Below are 20,504 nucleotides of genomic sequence, written 5' to 3'. Positions count from 1 at the left end.
CATAAAGTGAGGCTTAGAGATGATGATAAACATCCTTCTCCACCAGCCCAGAGTAAGTGGCTCCCTAGGACTGATGGAATCACCAACAGCCAGTAGGGTTTATGAGGAGAAGAGGGGGAGTCACATAGAAAACAGAGATGAGATTAGAGGAGACTGATCTGGATAATCTCCCTTCCAAAGCCCCCTACCAGCTGTCCTCAGGTCTTACCTTTAGGCCAAGGGCTGAAAGGAGCAGAATGTGGCTAGAGGGGGGAGCCAAGGTTGGGAATAGGCCACCTCAGTTATTCCTCTCCTCTGTGTCAATCATCCACATTTACTTCCCTATTCCCCAGAATCCCAGAAGATCCTGGCCTGGGAGAGCAGACTGGATAGTCAAAATGTCTTGAAACCCATTAAAGCTTTGGTAGAAGAGAGGGCGGCTGAGGATAGAGGCACAAAAGGAGGTATGGTTTTTGGCTTGGACTATTTGCATGAACAGAACAGGTGACAGGGATTTCATTAACAAATCTGGAGGCCTTAACTCAACCTCCCAGAAGCACCAAAGGTAGCTTTCAACACACAGAACGATTTTTATATTCACTTTTATATTCACAAGTAGCACAAATCTTGGGATCTCAATGTCATTTATTTCTTTGTGTGACAGACTAACTGTGAGAGGGGGATGACCTCCCACTTTTCTTCCCTCCCCTCCCTGTCCCCCAAAACCCTCAAGTACTTTCTGCCTTCACTTAGAAGAGGGAGCAAACTCGTTGGGATCTTCCTCTACCAGTGAAGTCACAGGTTGAGTCTCTATCCCTTTTCCCATCACTTGGTAAAGGCAAAATGTCCCATCATTCTTTCTGTCCTCCAGAAGGTCTTGGGATGGGGTTGGGAAAGCCAGCATCCTGGCAAGAAGCCACCTTCCTCCAGCTTCCAAGACATTCTGCTTATGATATTACCTTTCCTCTTTCCCCCTCTTCCTACTTGCAATCCCACCTTCATAACAGAAGCTCCCCTCTTTTCCCCTAGAGGAGAACGGGGAGCTTTTTCTGTTCTGTTGATTATGACTTAGGTTGCCCTTGATGTTGACTTAGGATGGAACGGATGCACCATCCCTGCCCCCATTTAGTTGGGATGTCTCTAAAGAATCTTTTCTCCTTCACCCTCTCAAAGCTCTTCCCGGGCAGGACGTTGCCTTTCAACCTCCAATCGAGTTGGCTGTGGCCTCCTTCCCAGGGCACTGGGAGGCTCTGGCGAAGAGTCCCCACTTGGTATTTCCCCCTCCTCAGGTTCTTCCTGTTCCTGTAGCAGTATCTCAGCCTCTGCCCGGTCCTGGTTGGGGGGATGTAGAGAAAAAGTCAATGAATCTTAGTTGGAAGTGGCCTCACAGCAGAAGTCATATGATCCCTGCTACCGTCCATGCAGGAGTCGTCTCTCTAACATCCCTATTATATGGCCATCCACCCTCTGCTTAATTATGCACTTCCAGGAAGGGGAGCCTATCTCATTGTTAGACAACTCGGATAGGATCGGTCCAGAGTTATTTATTATATTAAAGAGAAATCTACTTCCCTGTAATTTTCACACATTGATCCTGGTTCTGCCCTCTAGTTACATAAAATAAATCGAATCCCTCTTCCAAGTGACAACCCTCTAAATATTTGAAGACAGTTCTCCTATCTTGAGACTCTTCCTCAGATTAAACTTCTCCAGTTCACTCAACCATCATCACCTCATACTTTCAAGACTTCTTGCTATTCTGGCTGCCCTCTTCTCTAGTTATTAATGATCCTCTCAAAATGTGCTACCCAGAATAATTCAACATAAATACTTGAAATGTAGGCTCACCAGGGTGGAATACAATAGAATAGAAACCTCGCTCCCCTGGTCCCTAATTCTACATTTCTGTTGATGTGGTTTCAGATCAAGTCAACTACATCTCATTACTGATTCAGATGTAGCCAGTCATCAGTTAAAACCATTGTCTTTTTCACCTACCCTGCCCAACCAGTTTTCCCCATTCTATATTTATTATTATAAATTAGTATATTATTTTATAATTTTACATTTTATAACTATAAGTAAATTATAAATTAATTATTATATTATTGTAAATTATAAATTATTAAAATAATTTAAAACGTTTCTCCATTTATGTTTCTATAATATATTGTTTTCCTGCTTCTGCTGTTGTTCAGTTGTTTCAGTTGTGTATCTGATTCTCTGACCTCGTTTGGGGTTTTCTTGGCAAAGATGGTAGAGTGGTTCACCTTTTCCTTCTCTAGTTCATTTGACAGATGAGGAAACTGAAGCAAACAAAGTTAAGTGATTTGCCCAAGCATATGTCTGGGGCTGGATTTGGCCTCAGTTCTTCCTGACTCCAGGCCTGGTGCTCTATCCATTGTACCACTTAGCTGCCTCTTATTATTCTGTTCTGCATCAACTGAAATAAATCTTCCTATATTTTTCTGAATTCTTCATAGTCATCATTTCTTATTGCACAGCAATATTTCATTATGCTCGTTTACCACAGTTCATTGAGCCCCTCACCAATTAAAGAGCATCTATAGAAATACTGTTGCCAGCTCTTTCTTATCACAAATATTGAGCTATAAATATTTTGGCTTACGTAGCATCTTCCTGTCTTTGACCTCTCTGAGGTCTATGCAGTATAATCTCTGGGTGAAAGAATATGGACATTTTAGTCACTTTCTTAGCATGATCCCAAATTATATTTATGCTGTTTTTAGCCTAATCCTCCCACAGGGCCACTCTATTTCCAATCCCTTCCCATTCCCTCATTCTCCTGTTTTCGCTCACCTGCTCCATGTGCTCCGGGGCCCGAGTGTGCCATAGTGCTAAGGTGCATCGCCGTCCCTTCGTCACAGCCCACACTCCATGGGGATTCTCTCCCCCAGAGCTGAAGGCCACAAGGCGGCCACATTGAGGGCGTACTTGGGCCTGGGAGTCAACAGGGAGACACAGGAGGGGGGGAAATGAGTGACCATCACACGTCCAGAAACCTGCCTCGCCCCTACATCCAGTAAGACCAGGGCCTCCTCCAAGGATCGACCCATCCCTAAGTCTCTTCCTCCCACTCATTGGTGCCACAGCCTAGGTTCAAAACAAAAGCTCCCATCCAGGTTGTGTTTGGGAAGGGAGCGGAGATGGCTTCTGTAGTCTCAGTCCGGGCATGTGCAGTGGATCTTCTAGAATTCCCAGCTTGCCCTCACCCCCGCACCCCATGAGCTATCAGCCGCAGGAACTACAGAATGTAGAGCAGAGATTAGTTATAAGACTCTCTCTTCAGAAAGCAGTGTGTTGGGAATATAGTCCTCCCCTGTCACGTTCCAGAGAACAATAGCTAAAATCATGCTCAGATGTAGGGCATGGCAAGCTTTGACCCCCTCAGCCAGGACAAAGGGATCCTGAGCGCCAGGCCGGGTGGTCAGAAATATTGGAATCTGATGGGGCAGGGAGAGAAGGGAGCCCCAGATTGTTCTGCTCCCACTCCTAAGGCTTTGTTCTGGGGTATTATGTCCTATTTATTCTTGGCACTTGTATCATCTAAATGGACCCGACTTAAAAAGAACGTGAAATAATTCAGTAGGCTAGAGCTGGGGAAAGAATCAGGCTAAAAAGGGGCAAAGAGTCTTGCCTTCCCCCTTCTTGCCCCTACAAGGGAACAAATAGATAATAAGTAGATAAACTTAACTAATCATAGATGTCTATTTAGAAAGTGGCATGGGAAAAATAATAAAAACAAATAATAAATAATAAAATTAAATTTAAAAAAAATAAGTGGCGTGGCTAGATAGCTAAAGAAAGTGGTAGAAAGTGGATAGATAGCTAAATAGCTGCCCTCCTCCTCTCAATGCCAACTTTAGGTTCTCTTCCCAGGAATTCAACCTTATCTTAGAACTTAGAACCTTTTGGGGAGAGGCTTCTAGAAACAGGGTTCCTTTGAGATCACTGGGTCGAAGGGATGGGTGGGTAGTAGCAGCTACAGTATTGACAGTCAAGTCCCCGAATGAAGCAGGAGATGGGATACCCTGTGGGCCACACTGCCTTCCTCAGTGGGATCTATGGGTAAATCCTGATTTACTGGCTGAGAGACAGGAAGGAAGGAGAAAAGAGAGGGTAGTAGGGAAGGGGTTAAAGTAATCCCAGTCGTTTCCCTGTATTTGCCTCTGAGCCTCTGATTTGAATCCTGACCTCCTCCCCCAGCACACACACCTGGGTTTCCCCTTCCCTGGCTCACCGTCACTGTGAGGGCATCTGGCTCAGTGAAGAACAGGTCCCCACCCTGGAAGTCATCATTGAGATAGAGGAGCCCACTGGGGAGGGAAAAGGAGAGATGGTGAGACTCTCCTCTATGCCCAGAGCACGGAATTCAGAGCTCCAAGAGAGTGTAGAGACCACGTAGCCCAATTCCCGAATTTTACGGATGTTTAACTATCGTGCCAAATTCAGGTTTTCTTCCCAGGAATTCGACCTTATCTTAGAACTTAGAACCTTTTGGGGGGAGGCTCATCCCTGAAGGCTCAGCCCTGTGAATCCTGTGGGGGAGGGCATCTAGCCTAGCCTTCACCCCTTCACCCCAACCTCATGCCCACCTGTAGTCCCGGTGGGTATAAGCTGGAGGCTCCTTCCAGCACTCTCCACTGTAAGGGTCCAGGAGACAGTTGTCTGCATGCACGGGGTGGCTCAGGTCCATTCGCTGCTCTTGCTCCCCTGAAAGGCAGAGCCATTGGGTAGGAATGCCCACATCCCTTGTGCTCCTCTCTACCTACTTCCCTGACATTACGTCCCAATAGGCCATTGCAGGCTCCCCATCGAGCCCCAGGAACTGTGATAAACGAGCGTAATGAAATATTGCTATGCAATAAGAAATGATGGCTATGAAGAATTCAGAAAAATATCCTCTAAACAAGTCCAGGAGAATAAGGAACCCATTCAAGCAGGTGGGGGGATCTTAAGGGGCCCTTGAGGGAAAGGGAGGGCACCGGGTGAGAAGAAGCCTCCCTCAATACCATCGATGGCGCTTCGGCACACCAGGTGGGTGAAAGAGAGGTGCAGGGGCCCTTCAGGGGAGAAGTACGCCTGGGTCAGGGTCCGTGCCCGCTCGCTTGCCTCCAGCAGCAGTTTGGCTCCCCGTCTGCCCACAGCTCCAGAATGGGCCAGCTGGGAAGAAGATAAGGATGGAGAGTGAAGAAAGCAGCAGAGAGGGGGCAGCCCCAGCCTCCTCCTCCCAACAGGCCCTCTGGGTTAAGTGGCTCCAAGGTTTCTTGCCAGCCTCCTTTTGGGGGTTCAGTTGTTCAGTCACGGTCTGCGGCCCCCCTCACCTGTGCAGCCCCCCTCACCTGTGCAGCCCTGAGCACCGTGAGCCCCTCAAAGTGCTCGTGAGGAGTGTGGGGAGAGCGGCGGCTGCGGTAGCCGTCTCCTGTCTTGGCTGCATCCTAAGCAGACAGAGAGGCCACCAGTCAGGGCGGAGACAGCTGTCCGTCTCCAGGTTCTTCCCCGCAGGCTGGAGACCCCCAGGCTCCTGCAGACCCCTGCCACCGCTGCAGGCTTTCTTGCCCCCGCCTCCCTCACCTTAGCCAACTGCAGCAGGATTTCACACTCGGCAGGGGAGAGCAGCCCATCCAGCACGGCCCGCTCAGAACCATTCAGCTGGGCCGCATCCTGGGTGAGGGTGACACCCTCCAAAAAATGGATATCTGGATGGATGTGGGAATAGGAAGAAGCTGAGAAGGTGGAGGGCCAGGGACTCCCAAGGACGGCACACCCAGACGGCATCAGTGGGCTGGACTTAAGCCCCCCGAGTCTCCCTTCCTTTCAGACCTCCCAGGAACTCACCCCTCCATTTTGCCAAGGACTCTGGCTCCGGAGGTCTGGAGTCCCAGGGCCTCTTCTCCTGATCCTCTCTCGGGGACGAGACACATAGGCTCAGTTGGGGAAGATGAGAGTCCGAAGCCTACTTTGAAACCCCTTTTGACCCTCTCCCCCTCAGCCAGAAGCCCAGACCTTTCCCTGCCTTCCCAACTGCCCTCTCCTGTCCACCTCCCTCAAGAAGCATCTCCTACCTAAGCTTCTTTCTCAGTCCCTCAGGGATGAGATCCTCTGGAGTCCAGGGATCCTACAACAGTTAGGAACAAGTCCCTTATCTCTAATCCACCCCAGACAACCTGCCTCCCCACCAAAAAATCCCTTTTTCCTTGGGTCAACTTTGCCCTATTCTTCCCACCCAGATGTTCCCGCAGGATTTTCACAGAGCGGCCATTCCTGGGGTGGGGAGTATGGTGGGAATCCTCCACAGGGCACATTCAGGGGGGAAATCACTCACAGGATCTTTGAAACTGGTCCCCAGATGTTCCATGGCATAGTATAAGAGCTTCTTCTCCCCCACGGATTGAAGGACAAAATGTCGGATGTCCTAGAGATGTTAGGGACCAGTGTATGGAAAAGGAACTTTAAAAACAGGGATGAGATGGGATCCTGTACCCCAGCTGAGCCCCCAGAACAAGTTGGGAGCCACTTTTACGGAATTGGAGATGGACTTTGTGGAACTCCTCTGTGAAGGGATTATCATTTATAACATGAGAAGAAAATTTAGAGAAAATGTCATCCCACTCCTATCATTTTACGGATGAAGAAACTGAGGCACAGAGCTGCAGCATGACTCGCCCAAGATCCCACAGATAGTAAGAAGAAAAATCAGGATGTGAACCTATATTGTCTGACTCTACAACATTGCCTATTCTTATTGTTAATTGTGTGAATATACAAAGTAATTGTGATATTGTATACTTATAGTGTGGTATTCTGGGAAAACTGTGCCCAAGGGGCTTTGGATACCTTGGATCAGAGGCAAAGGGGGCTCAAAGCCATAATAAGAAGTGACCACCAAGCCATTAAAAAATGGCCAGAAGCCTAAGAGGAGGAATCTTCAAAGGCCAGATCAGAAAACACCTTCTTGTCTAGGAATCCAGTTGACAAGACAGAGGAGAGCCTTGGTTTGGAATTGATGTATGGTTCACGGTCAGAGAAAATACTCATAACCAGAGAGACGACCAGGAAACGGGTTCTGGAAGGGACTAAGAATATCCCCAAACCTAGCTAGCTAGTGATAGGCTAGTGGCCTTCTTAATTTGACCTGGTAGCCAACCCAGAAAAAATGAAGGTAAAGAATATGAATTGGTCTGGGGATCCTGGGAACTGTACCAGCCAAGGCAATCTGTGGCTGGACCATGGCTAATTCAGGACAATACAGTGTCCTCTCTGAATTTGTGCATTCGTCTTTTGCATTTTTTTTTTTTTGGCTTTGGTTTTACTCCTCACCTTAATTTCCTAGTAAAACTCTTTGGAAAAAAAAATTCTAACCTTGTTTATGCTGATCTAAAGAGAAAAGAGATTTATTCACACTTGGGCCAAGGTAACTCTGGAGATCGTACCTAGAGACCCAGCCGGGTAATGGCAGGGTGGACTTCAATTCCCTAGAAAGAATGGATGGAGGTGGGGCAGATAGAAAAGTCCCAACTGAGGCATAAAACCGCTCACCATTTGCTTCTAGGGTTTTGCCTTCCCCTGTACTTTTTTCCCCCACTCATTATTCTTTCCTAACACTCAAAAATACTTCTGATCTCAAGTGGGCCAGGGTCAATTCCCCTACATCAGGAGTATGGAGAAAGGAATCTGGAGTAGGAAACAGAGTTGTTTTGTTTTGTTTTGTTTTTAAACCTTTACCTTTCGTCCTAGAATCAATACTATATATTGGTTCCAAAGCAGAAGAGTGGTAAGAGGTAGGCAATTGAAATTAAGTGACTTGTCCAGGGTCACACAGTTAGGAAATATCTGAAGTCAGAATTGAACTCAGGTCCTCCTGGCTCCAGACCTGGCACTCTATCCATGGTTCTGCCTAGCCTCCACTAGTAAACAGAGTTTCGAAGGTGGAAGTTAAGTGCTTAGTTTGGAAACGGAGATGTTGAGACCAGGTGTTACAAGTTACCTCTCTAGCACTAAGGTCAGCACTCTGTTCTCCCAGCAGCTTCTGGTGTTTGTCCAGCACTTCCTTCACAGCCTCATCCTCGGGATAGAAGAGTTGGATGCTCAAGGCATTTTCCATAGCCTGGGATAGATTCCCCACTGGAGATGGAGAGATGGGGGCAGGGGCAAAGAAATATACAGGGTGGTTTCAATGGCCAAACAGATAACGGGAGGGATGGATGGATAGGCAAAGCTAGCCAGGCAAAGATGGACATAGAGATAGAGAAATCAGAGGAGAGAGATGGAGAGCATCCCACTTCTGCTGGGGAGTGTGGAGGGCCTATAGCTGTTCTCCCTCCTTTTCCCTCACCTTCTGCTGACACACTATCAGTCCCACTTGGGGGAAGTTTGTCTCTGTGTCTAGCACTTTTAAAATCTGACTCACAGCTTACCTAGTGCAGGGGAAAAAAAGAAGAAGACAGGAGGAAAAGACAAGGTATAAGACTGAGGCTAGAAGGAGCTCTAGAGGTCATTTGCTGGGTTTTTTTTCATCTGCTCCAAAGAAGACTGGAGGCAGCCCTGAAGGAAACAAAAACAGAGACCCAGAAACACAGCTGGAGAAAGAAAAATGTATGATTGAAGATGCTCCATTTGGACAAGTTCTGCTTGTCTAATCCTTTGTCAAAAGCCAAGAAATGATCTCCTCATTCCCAACTCTACTCACTTTGGGCATGGGCTTCCTGTAGCCTCCAAAGCTGGCTGGGCAGAAAGTCAGGGACAGGGGAGTCCTGGCCAGGCCGGGTGGCTACAGCCCCAGGACAGCGTTGCCGGCACTGTAGAACTCTGATCCAATGTCCTGGGGAAGAAAGGGTGGACATAGGCTCACAGGGAGTCGGCCTCTCTCCACCCCAGGCTCAGCAGCCCAGTCAGTCCTTTGCCTTAATATATCTCCCCTTCTATACCAGACTCCAACCTGCAATGGCCTCATAGAGGCCGCTCTGGCTCTCCGGCTGGACCTCCTCTTCCTCCGCCTTCTCCTCCTCCTCCTCTGTGAGCTGCTCCTCTGGGCCCTCACACTCTGCCCGACAGCTCTCCATCTGGGCCAGGCTCTCCCTAAGGGCCTCTTCCAGGAGAGGCAGCGCCTCTGCCACTTCCTGCCTCTTTAGCAGCTCCAGCCCCTCATCATATGCAGCCTGTGGGGAGAAGAGAACAGGGGTTCAGCTGTAGTCCGAAATAATATCTGTTGGGGGTCCTTCTAGAAGCAGTTAGGTAAATAGAATATTGGGCTTGGAGTCAGGAAGACCTGGGTTCAAATCTAGCTTTAAACACTTATGAGTTGTGTGATCCTGGGCAAGTTCCTTAGCTTCTGTTTGCCTCAGTTTCCTCGATTGTAAAATGGGAATAATAATAGCATCTACCTCCCCGGGGTTGTTGTGAATATCAGATAAATTAGTATTTATAAAGCCCTTAGCTTAGTGACTGACACAGAGCAACTGCTATTGAAATGTTAGCTATTATTACTATTAACAACAAAACCCATTTTTGTCTGGCTGTGTAACCATGGGGAAGTTGTTAACTTTCTAGAGCCTTTTTTTGCTCATCTGCAAAATGGTGATAATGATACCAGCAACAGCTATCTCGCGAGTTTGCTGGAAGCTCTATATCCATTTTTTTTTCTCCTTAAAACCCTTACCTTCTGTCTTGGAATTAATACTGTGTATTGATTCCAAAGCACAAGAGCAGTAAGAGTTAGGCAACGGGGTTAAGAGACTTGCTCAGCCACATAGATACAAAGTCCCTGAGGCTAGATTTGAATCCAGGACTTACATCACTAAACCTGGCTCTCAATCCACTGAGTCATCTGGCTGCCCCCTTTACCCCTCCCCTCCCACTGTATAAATATTAAGTTATTGTTATGTATGTAGGTCCTGCCCAAATACAGAGGATAGAAATGGATACAAGAGCTCCAGTGGGAGGAGTATCTTAGCAGACTGAAAAGAAGCTTCAGTTGGGGGTATGGGGCCACTTCATAACTGATTTTGGGGGGCAGAGAAGGAGGTGGGAGATTGAGATAGGAGTCTTAGAGTCATAAAATGGTAGAATCCAGAGGGAGCTGCCCAAACTCTTCAGAACCTGACTTTTTTAAGGGACTCTATAAGTTTTAAATGATAAACAGAAAATTTGATGCCCAAACACAGAACTCAAGAGAATCACCAAAAGGTAATTAAGAAAGGAAAAACAAAACAAAACAAACTCTTCAGAGCCCAGAAATTATTTGTTCAAGGTCACATAGCTAGTTAGTGGCAGAAATGAAGCTAGAAACCAGATCTACTGTCTCCTGGTGCATCCAAGCAGTCCTTCTCTGGCAATTCTGGTCTATCCAGGATGTGAGGGGCAGATGACAGAGGCAGAGCGAGCTTGGCTAGAGAAGGTGACCTACCCAGTGAGGGAGGTTCTCAAGGTCCCGGAAGCTCTGACGCTGCACCCCAGACATTCGATGGTACTTCACCATGTCCTCCCGGATTTGGATGTGCTTTGGGTTTGCCACGTAGAAGGTGTGGGCTGCTGCCACCGCTAGGTCCAATTTCTTCAGCTTTGAGTTGGTCAATGGGGGAATGGAAGGAGGAATTGTGAGAAGGAACCCCAGGGCCAGTTTCCTCCACATACCGTACCTGCTCTCTCTAATCATACATCCCACCCTAGAACGGTTCCGAGGTCCCTCCCTGATGCACATCAAGCCATAATCAAGTTGGGTTTTAGTTGGATATACCATGCTGACTATGCCCCATGCCTCACACATCCCAACTCTGGAGAAGGCTGCCAAACCATTGGATGTTTATTCTCCTACAACCTTCTCAAAATCAAGGTACAAAATCCTGTTCCTTTGCATCTAGCAATGGGTCTTTTTTTCTTGCCGAGGACCACTTCCCCGCCATTTTGCAAAAGTGGCAAACATTGGCATTCCACAGTTTTGGGGAGAGTCTTGTATAACTAGCTATTGGCCAGCTCTGGAGCTGAAAGAGGCCTTAGATGTCATCCTTTTCTGGTCCAACTCCCTCATTTTAAACCCTGGTCTTATCATCAGGAGAAGCCTGGGTTCAGATCCTACCACCAACTCTTACTAGCTGGGGTCATAGATTAAATCATTTAAGCCCAATGAGCCTCTCAGTTCACTCAACTGTAACATGAGGATAAGAATACTTTGGGACCTACCCCCACAAGGTGATAGTAAGAGCCAAATTAGAATACATATATGTTATCAGCTATTACTGATGACAGCAGAGAGGAACAAAGAAGGAAAGTGACTTATCCAAGATCACGAAAGCACAGTTTAGACCAGTAATGCGCAAACTTTTTAAGGAAAGGAAATGCTCATCTGTCAGTCTGTTTCTAAGGCAACTCTTTCAAAGTTTCATTATATTGTATCCTACTCATTGTATTGTCAGATTAGGAATAATGTCACAGGGCTGGATAGAACATTTTAGGTCCTTCCCGCCCCCCCCACCCCAAATCTGGTCCCCCTAGTTTGCCCATTACCACTGGTTTAGCCTCAAGCCTAGGCTTCCTGACTCCCAATCCAGATTTGGAGGCTCTGGGGTAAAGAAATCCTAGGGAAGGAGATGCTGAGGTGTTGCAGGATTACCATTAGGTGCCAGGTTGAGTGGGACAGGAAAATAAAAAGTGAGAAAACCCCATCCCAGAATTCCCCGGGTGAGTGAAAGGGGTAAACTAGGGGAGAGGCCTGGCACGTCCTGGATGAACATGTTGGCTTTTAGGACCCCGAAGTGGGTCTAAAGGAAGGCCCAATGGCCCTAGGCGCTAGGCAGGCAAGGAGTCCTGGCCACATAAGCAGTAAAAGCAGGAAACTGCATATTCCATCAACACTCTGCCCTCCCCTCCTTCCCCAGTGTTTGTATCCGCAGGTATCAGAGCCACGCAGCCCTCTTTCCCCCATTTGTCTTGTCTGATGATATCCTAGCTCCCCCGACCCCCATTCCTTGCCCCAGGCACCCCACCTCTGTCCTCTAGAGTCTCCCTGGCTCCACATTCGCCTCCTCTCTTGCCTAAAAATCCTCTGATCATTACACATTCGCCCTACTTCTGGGGCCAGTTTTACAAAGGATGCCTGTGATCATTCCTGCATTGGTTTTAACGTGGTGCAGTGATACTGGCGCTCAGATTCTCAGGGCCTGTGTTCACAGTCCAGTTCTACGTTTCCCTCCCGGTGGGGGGTTGAGAACGTCACCTAGCCTCTCTGGGCCTCCTATCCCTCTTCTGTAAATTAACGGGGAGGGGGAAACGGATTAGAGAATCCTCCAACAGCTCTCACCTCCCGCTACGTAGTCGCTCAAACATAACGCCCCCCTCTGGCTTTTGTTTCCAAAGGATCGTGCGATTTCGTGCAGGATGAAACCTTAAAATCTAACCCAAACGCTCCTTTTATGACGGGGAAACTGAGGCTCTAGAGAGATGCAGTGATTTGCCTCATCACACAGGTAAGGCAAGAAAAGAAGGAGCAGGGTCGGTATTCGAACCTCCAACCCGGTTAGCTCCAGGAGAACTTGCACTCCCAAGAAAGTGAGCCGCTCCCCACCGCAGCCCTCGCCCGCACCTGGTAGTAGGCTCTCTGCAAGTAATTGTAGGGCTCCCGGCGGCGGAAGGCATCCCGGAGGGCACGCACCGCTCGGTGCCCCGCGGCGCCCCTCGGCCCCAGCCTCCGGACCGCACACTGGCTCACGCATTCGGCACGGCGCAGCGCGGCGCGGAGCAGCAGCCTCTCCCAGGGCCCTGGGCTGAAGTCGGACCCAGGGTCGCTCGAGGGCACTGGGGGCAGCTCGTTCCCGGGTTCCGCTGCGCACCATGCTCCGCAGTCCCGTCTCGCGCGGCCCACTTCGGCCCTGCTTCTCAGCGCCTCCCGCAGGAGTGCCACGGCCCGCTCCCAGGCCCCTGCGGCATAGGCTCGCAGCCCGTCCGCGTACAGCAGGTCTGGGGACTGGAGAGGCGCTAGTCTGGGCAGTTGGGCTAGGCCTAGGGGCTCTGCGCAGTCCTGGGGCGGCAGGAGCAGGAGGAGAAGGAGGAGCGAGAGCATGATGTGGAAGTCCAGCAGGAGAGGGAGACAGAGGAAAGAGAGGAATGTAAGAGGGAGGGGAGAGGAAGGAGAGAGAGCTAGAGAGGAAGCGAGGGGGATGGGGGAGAAAGAAAGAAGGAGAAAGCAAGATGATAGAGAGAAAGGGAAGGAGAGGGAGAGTAGAACCGAACACCTCTTTCCTTTGAGGTCATCAACAGAAAATGAAGAGAGAACCAGAGGAATACAGGAGAGAGAGAGAGAGAGAGAGAGAGAGAGAGAGAGAGAGAGAGAGAGAGAGAAGGAGGGAGGGCAGGCGGAGAGACAGACAGAGAGAAGAGAACTGGATAGAGGCAAAGGGTAGGATATGAGAAATCTGTGAGGAAAAAAAGTAGAGAACTTGGATCAGAGGAAAGGGTGAGGGAGATTCATCCTTTTGGAGAGATTGTAATGGAGAGGAGTAACCACCAGGTCCTGGGGGTTCTGCTTAAGAGAGATAGATAGTGGAGTGAGAATGGGAGTTAGCCACTGAAGCCATTGGAGACCTCCCCATCCAAGGAGACAGTGGGAAGTTCTAGAGGTGACCAGTTGGTTCTAGGACATCTGGAATGTAACCCTTTAGGACAAGAAATCGAGTCCTTGCAATGACCAGTGTGGTAGTAATCAATGAAATGGGGCAGAGGGTATTCCAGAGCCTGTGAAATCAAAGAAGAGGGATTTTTACTAGAGAAGCAATTCCCAGAATAGAATATGGGGAAAGCAGAAAAATTATCTCCTTTTTCTTTTTTTCCTATACACCCCAAAACGAGTTCCCCGTTCCACTTTTAACAAACCAACCCACAGACATAAATCGCTTTCATTCATGGCCCTGACTCATCTGGGAACTTGGAGTCAGAACCCTTGAATGCCAGCAGCTACTTAATGGCTGTATAACCTTGAACTAGACATTTATCCTTTCTAAGCCCTCAGGTTCCTCATCTATAAAACATGGATAATACGTTTACTACCAACTTCCCAGAGTTGTTATGAGCAAAGAATTCTGTGAACTGCAAAGCATCTCTATACGGTTGAGTATGTATGTGAGACTGCACGTGTGACTGTGTGTGTCTCTCTGTCCCTCTGTCTGGATCTTTCTTTTGCTTCAGTGAATCTGTCTCTCCATAGTCCTTTCTTCCTACCTCAGGGAGTTGTGAGGGAAGGGTTTAAAAAAAAACCTTAGAACAGTATATCAGTGTAAGCTATTCCTTTGACAATTACAACCACACACACACACACACACACACACACACACACACACACACACACTCTCCATCCCATCCACCCACCAGAACACAATAGCTACATTATTTTCCACAGTAACACTTCAGATTTTAATACATTGGGCTAGGGATGATGGGAAGTAAGGAGCAGGATCCAGTCTCCTAGACATAGCAGTCAGAGCTATGATGCCCCAAATCCAATTCCCCCATTCCCTTCTAAGTCCGCTGCTGACAGCTGCCCTGGGTTCAAGTCCATGGCCAGTTCCCTCATAGATAGGATTAGGTTAAAGGAGATATCTACCCCAAGTTCCCTTCCTTTTAAGTCTGTTGGGTTCATCAGGGACTCACAGGCTGAATGGGGGAAATATAGGTGTGTTTGGGCCCCAAGTTCCTCCCCAAGCCTGTGGGTCCCCCTCAACTCCATTGAGGGAGCACCGCCTCCCTGTATATAGCCCCGAAGACACTCCAGTCACCCCAGTATCAGGGGACCCTAGGGAAAGACGACGGGGTAAAGGACCTGGGGCCCGGGGTCGTCGGGGAGAGGGACCTGGGGAAGCTGCAGGAGAAGGCAAGGGTGTTTCATCAATGAAGGTAGTGATTTCATCCCGGAAGAAGCCAGGGCCCCTTGGAGGTCCTCCACATCCTCCTAGCATTCTGCTTTCCAGGAACTGATGCAGATTGGCTAATGCCCCAGATTCTTCTTCATCATCTTCCATGCCCCTGAGTGCTCCCAATTCCCGGCTTGAGGATGGGATTATCCGGATATCATCTGAAGACGACCACTTGTGCAGGAAGGAGCCAGGTGAACGAGGGGTAGAGAAGATGTTGGTCTCATCGTGGGATAGTCGTCTGGACAATGGGACCTAGGATGGGGAGCAGGTGAGATCTTGAAGAGTTTCATTGAGCAATATATAAGACAACTGGAATGGAGAGGGATCTATCCTGAAGGCGGTGGGGGCTTTTTGGTGGGAGAAAATTCTTCACCTCCAAGCCTCTTTCTTTGACTGTATTTTTTTAGTAGGATCGATTCAAAAGCTCATTTCAATAGATTTCCCCTCTAGTTCTCCTTTACATCACACACACATATACATGTGCACATACACACACACACACACACACACACACACACACACACACTAAACTAGAATTGCACCTTTTTTCCATCCCTGTTATGTTTTCTTCATTAATTTTCTTAGGTTTCATGAACTTAAAAGAATTTAAGAGAGCTTAGAAAACATCTAGACCAACCCTTTCTTTTTACAAATGAGGAAGCTGATACCCCCAAATTAAGTGACTTTCCCAAGGTAGAACCCACACAAAAACAAGCAACTCGAGCCCCTCCAATCTTTTCTTGTACCTTCTGGGCTCTCGGCAGGTAGTAGGAGGACTGCTAAGAGCACCTCATATCCTATATCTGACCTGGGAATAGAGAAAGCTATTGGACCATTGTGAGAGAAGGGACTTGGAAAATGGAGACGGACAGTTATATATAAGTATCTCTAACTTCCCAGTATTGGTCTTCCTTGTCCCCCATGTCAGGCTGTGATGATAAGTGAACAGGGAAAGGTCTATCTTTTCAGCCAGAGTGAGGTATCTTGGGATTAGGCACTTGGAACCAAGCCTGAAAAGAACCTTCAGGAGCTTGGATTAGGACACCCACCCTTTCTCAACTCCGTACCTGCAAATAGTGGACTCTTTCATGAGGAGGAAATAGCATGTGCCTCCCAGTCAGCATCTTCACCTGGGTAGGGTCTTGGCTCCCTGGCCCAGCAGCCCCATTAGCATCGAAACGAATTTTGCAGACCCTGCCATCAGTATAGTCATTGCAGGCTCCATCTTGGAAAGAAAAAAGGCATAAGGTAGGCAGTTCCATCATGAGACTCACCTCTGCCACCCAATGCATACAACTGTTATTGTACCCAATATGCCCATCACCTTGCTCTCTCTCTCTTTCTTCTCTCTCTCCTCTCTCTCCTCTCTTTCTCTTTTCTCCTCTCTCAATCTCTCTCTCTCTCTTTCTTTCTCTCTCTCTCTCTCTCTCTCCTCTCTTTCTCTTTTCTCCTCTCTCAATCTCTCTCTCTCTCTTTCTTTCTCTCTCTCTCTCTCTCTCTCTCTCTCTCTCTCTCTCTCTCTCAATCTCTCTCTTTCTCTCCCCCTATTCCTCCCTCCCTCTTTCTCTCTCTCTGTGAATTCCTTATTTTCCATCTTAGAATCAATACCATGTATTGGTTCCAAGGCAGAAGAGTGGTAAGGGCTAGGCAATGGGGGTTAAGTGACTTGCCCAGAGTCATCCAGCTAGGAAGTCTCTGAGGTCAGGACCACCCATCTGTAGGCTTGGCTCTCTATCTACTGAACCACCAGGCTGCCTTTACCCCCTTCTCTCTTGATCCCAACCCTTTGGTTGAAAAAGGAGCCATGAGTGTGTAGCTGTGTGTTTGTGGGTACATGAGTGAGTGAGTGTGTGGCTGGGAATAGATCACAGAGGAGAGAAGAGCTTGAAGTTGTCTCCTTGAGGCAGAGCAGGGAGGATATAAGGGGTAGGAGCAATAGAGGGGGAAAAGAAATCAAGACTAAGGGGGAGCAGGGTTACCCAGAGTGGGAGTGGGAGCAGAGAAGGTTGAAGGAGCCATAGGCACAGTGAAGGAGATGTGACCAACAGGGGGAGCTACGGTACAGTGTATGGACCCTAACCTTGTGCCCAAGGAGAGTCAGAGCTTCAAAAAAGGGGCCAACCCTCTCATGTTATCGATGAGAAAACAGGACCAGAGGGGGGAAATAAGGCTGGGGGCGGGGAGGGGGGAGGGGACATGGCAGTGCCCTTTACAGACACCAGAAGCCAAGGAGCTGTAGATGGGGTGAGATTAGAGGTCGGGAGACTGTAGGAGTGTTCTCTGTGCAGGGAGGGGACAGAATGCACGGTGGAGAGGGGAGACATCCTCTGACCATCCTCGCCATCTTCCTCGGACATGATAGCCACACACTGCTCCCACACGGTGCGCACATCGGCTCGGTAACGCTCACAGGACCAGATGAAGGAGGGCAGGAGCAGAGTCTGTACCATGGAGCACCATAGCACAGCCAGCACCATCCATGGGGGCGCAGAGTCCGACTTCAGTGAGAAGAAGCTCACTGCCTGGGGAAGGAGGGCAGGAGGGCTCGTCACCATGACTGCCCAGGGCCAGAGCCGTGGTCTCTCCAGCCCAGTGTCCTGCCTCTGGCAGTGGAAATGAAAGGACAGCTAGAGGATGGGCTTCTATCTGGGAGGAAGGAAGCTAGGGGTGAGGAGGATGGAGAGATGAGGCTCTAGGAGGGAAGGCAGAGCCATAATAAGGTTGGGACAGAAGGGACCCGGCTGTTAGAGGTGGGAAGGTGATGGAAGTTATCTCTATGGAGGGGGATCTGAGAGAGGAGCGGGGGTGGAGAAGGATCTATTCTAGATGGAGGGAACTGGAGACTAGACAAGGAAGTTGGAGGAGGAGGGTAGGGAGGGTGGCATCCGGATCTCACCAGGATAGGCACCCCAGTGAGTGAATCGTAGAGAAAGACGATGGCGCTGACCAAGTTGGTGACCTGCAGGGACGTCTTGGCCGATTCAGAGCCATCCAGTGAAGACCGGCGCTTCCCCCGGGCATCCTCCACTACGATGGCTGGGACTTCGAATGCTGGCCGGCTTCCTAGGCCCCCGGTACCTCCCCCTCTTGACCCTTCTCTGCCCCCGGATCTCCGGGCCCGTCTTGCCCGACGGGGTCGGGCCCACAGCGTCTGGTAGAAGGTGATGGCCACACACACCAGCCCCATGACGATGCCACCGAGCAGCAAGAGGCTAAAGCAGACCCCAAAACCCAGCCCGATCTTGGAGACGATGAACTGGCAGCCGCGGGCGTAGTATCGCTCGCCGTTGTTGTGCCAGCCGATGGAAGGCAGTGTGGACAGGATGAAGCTGACCATCCAGATGCCCATGACAGCATGCAGGGCCTGCTTCTTGGCGTTGCTGAGCCGGTAGTTGACTGGCCAGCGAACCATCCACATCCGGTGGTAGGAGAGCGAGGCCACGGTGAAGCAGGTGGCTAGGGCCAGCGTGTAGTAAGTAGAGACGAAAACTTTGCAAATGCTCTCATTCCAGTCATAGTCAGAAGAGGCCTGGCGCCGGAGCTGCACCACCGCAAAAGTGGTGAGGGGCACCGCTGCCATGAGGATGTGAGTGCCAGCCAGGAAGCAGAGCAGTAGTTCCAGGGGTTTGTGTTTCTGCTGCTTGGCGGAGATGCTGAGGATGATCCATGCGTTGGCCAGGAGGGCCAGCATTCCACAGGCCAGCCATGACAGGGCATTGGAGCGGAGGGAAGCCTCCTCCACCCCTGTCCCACCCCGAGCCATACTCCTCCTCTTCCTCTGCCCCCCACCCCCCCCTGAAGTTCTGGGGGGTGGGGGGAATGGATTCACCCAGGAGCCCCACTCAGATTGCCCCCCATGACCCTGAGGATCCCCGTTTCCCAATTCCCCTCCCTCCCCCTGCAATGAGGCAAAAAAAAAAAATGTCCCTGTGGCCTACCCCACTGCCTCGTCCTTCATGGCTCCCCTAAACTGTCTTTTGTACCGTAGAAAGGAAAAAGAGGGATCCAAGGCTAAAGGTCAAAAGAGACAGCCCTCTGCCTTTATATATCTTGTCTTTTTCTGTCCCTTGAGTGGAGAAAAAGCACCCTCGCTAGGACACTGGGTGAGATCTTCTGATTTCCATCCCCACCTGGCTTCCTATTGTCTCATCTTCCAACAGATTCAGTGGGCTGGTGCTCCTTTGGGTCTCTCCATGCTTGTGGGGGTCTTCAGCAGACAGAACCTGCTACGGTAAAGAGAGCTGCTGATAGATAGGCTGGCTTGCTTTCAGTTGGTTTCCTGAACTTCCTTCCTTTCCTTCCTTTGACATCTCAAAAGACTGCAACCTGCAGATGTCACTTGGTCAGTCTCCCTGGCTCTACCCTGAAACCCTGGGGTCCGAGTGCTCCTCTAAGCTGCTAGGGACGATGGTGTTTCAGTCTTCCTCCATCATTTTCCATTTCCCTCTCACCTTTTAACTTTAACAGTGTTCTCCTCCCAAGAACTCCAGCTCACCCATTTGCTTCCTATTCTTGTTCCCAAACCCTTTGAAGCAGTCTACTTGTTCAATCCCACCCCAACCCTACCTATCTCTTAATTTTCCCCAGATTTACTGAGAGGGGCACAAGAACTAGCTCAGCTCTACTGGAGGTCCATAGTGGGGGACCATGAGAAAGGGTATGTATCCTCCTCCATCCCTTTCCAAACCCTCCATTCTCCTAAGGTTAGTGACTTGTCAAAACTGAACTTTTCCCCTTCTCTGACCCAGAGGAGTACCAGAAAGAGGAAAGTGGAACTGAAGGCAGAGGGTAAAAGGACCCAAAGGAGGGAGAACTGTTTGACCTCAGAACAGAATCATCCAGAAAGGGAGAGAATAGAGAATGGGGGAGGGAGGGAGAAGAAGAAAAAGGAGTATTTAGAGAAAAGGAGAAAGAAAAAGGGGAAAGTATATGGGAGATCTAGAAAACTGAGAGAGCTAAAGGGTCCTCTAGCTAAGGGAAGAGAGTGATGACAAGGAACTGAAGGAATAAAATCTGGGGCTCCACTGGGTGACCTTGTCTCTCTCCTACTTCTTCTTGGGGTGGGGGGTGGGCTGGGCTGCAAAAGCAATGAGCCTATTGATGCTATAAGCCTTAGGAAGTCAGCTGGAACAAATCAGGGAAGCACACTGGAAGGAAAAGAGAAGGTCCAAGGCAGGTCCCAAAAGGGGCATCCAGAGGTTGGAAGAACTGGAAGGGGAGGATAGGAAAGCTGGAAAATCAAGAGTAGAGGTCACTCCTTATGAAGAAGCCCTCAGCCCACTTTCTGTACCCTTCCATGAGGTCATAGCACCCCCTCCTTTTTGTTTTCCATATGGAGCCCAGTAATCCGAGTTGCTATGGTGATGGCTAGCCAGAGGGGGTGTGGGGCAAGTTGGGCAGGAGTACCCCCTCCATTGCCTTTCCCCCGACTTTATTCCTTCCCTGATTCCCCCTCCCTTGGCTCCACTGGGGTGGGAGGGATGGAGCAACCTTGGAGAAAGAAAAGCTCAAAGGAAGGAAGGAAGGAAGAAAGAAAGAGGATGAAGGACAGAGAGGAGAAGGTGAAGGACAGAGTGGGGAGGGGGGGAAAGGATGGCAGGTCAG

At 49.4% G+C, this 20,504-nt stretch overlaps 2 protein-coding genes across 2 annotated transcripts; both read right to left on the bottom strand.

The window, feature by feature from the left end:
* Positions 1 to 606: 606 nt before the first annotated feature.
* P3H3 (prolyl 3-hydroxylase 3) lies at positions 607 to 13,086 on the bottom strand. The gene is made up of 15 exons (XM_044677523.1): positions 12,578 to 13,086; positions 10,406 to 10,558; positions 8,939 to 9,158; positions 8,690 to 8,821; positions 7,988 to 8,124; positions 6,326 to 6,415; positions 6,066 to 6,118; positions 5,839 to 5,906; positions 5,575 to 5,699; positions 5,343 to 5,438; positions 5,013 to 5,163; positions 4,596 to 4,713; positions 4,241 to 4,316; positions 2,800 to 2,940; positions 607 to 1,311 (listed from the first exon to the last, which is right to left on the bottom strand). Exons 1-15 carry the CDS (start codon positions 13,052 to 13,054, stop codon positions 1,147 to 1,149), a joined length of 2,202 nt encoding a protein of 733 aa, XP_044533458.1. The 5' UTR covers positions 13,055 to 13,086; the 3' UTR covers positions 607 to 1,146.
* A 1,547-nt stretch (positions 13,087 to 14,633) lies between these two features.
* On the bottom strand, positions 14,634 to 18,861 carry GPR162 (G protein-coupled receptor 162). The gene is made up of 4 exons (XM_044679323.1): positions 17,797 to 18,861; positions 17,233 to 17,422; positions 15,968 to 16,125; positions 14,634 to 15,152 (listed from the first exon to the last, which is right to left on the bottom strand). Exons 1-4 carry the CDS (start codon positions 18,661 to 18,663, stop codon positions 14,634 to 14,636), a joined length of 1,734 nt encoding a protein of 577 aa, XP_044535258.1. The 5' UTR covers positions 18,664 to 18,861.
* Between the last annotated feature and the right edge of the window lie 1,643 nt (positions 18,862 to 20,504).

Source organism: Gracilinanus agilis, chromosome 5 (genome assembly GCF_016433145.1).
Source record: "Gracilinanus agilis isolate LMUSP501 chromosome 5, AgileGrace, whole genome shotgun sequence".
Taxonomy (NCBI): domain Eukaryota; kingdom Metazoa; phylum Chordata; class Mammalia; order Didelphimorphia; family Didelphidae; genus Gracilinanus; species Gracilinanus agilis.
This window is presented reverse-complemented; position numbering and strand designations above follow the sequence as displayed.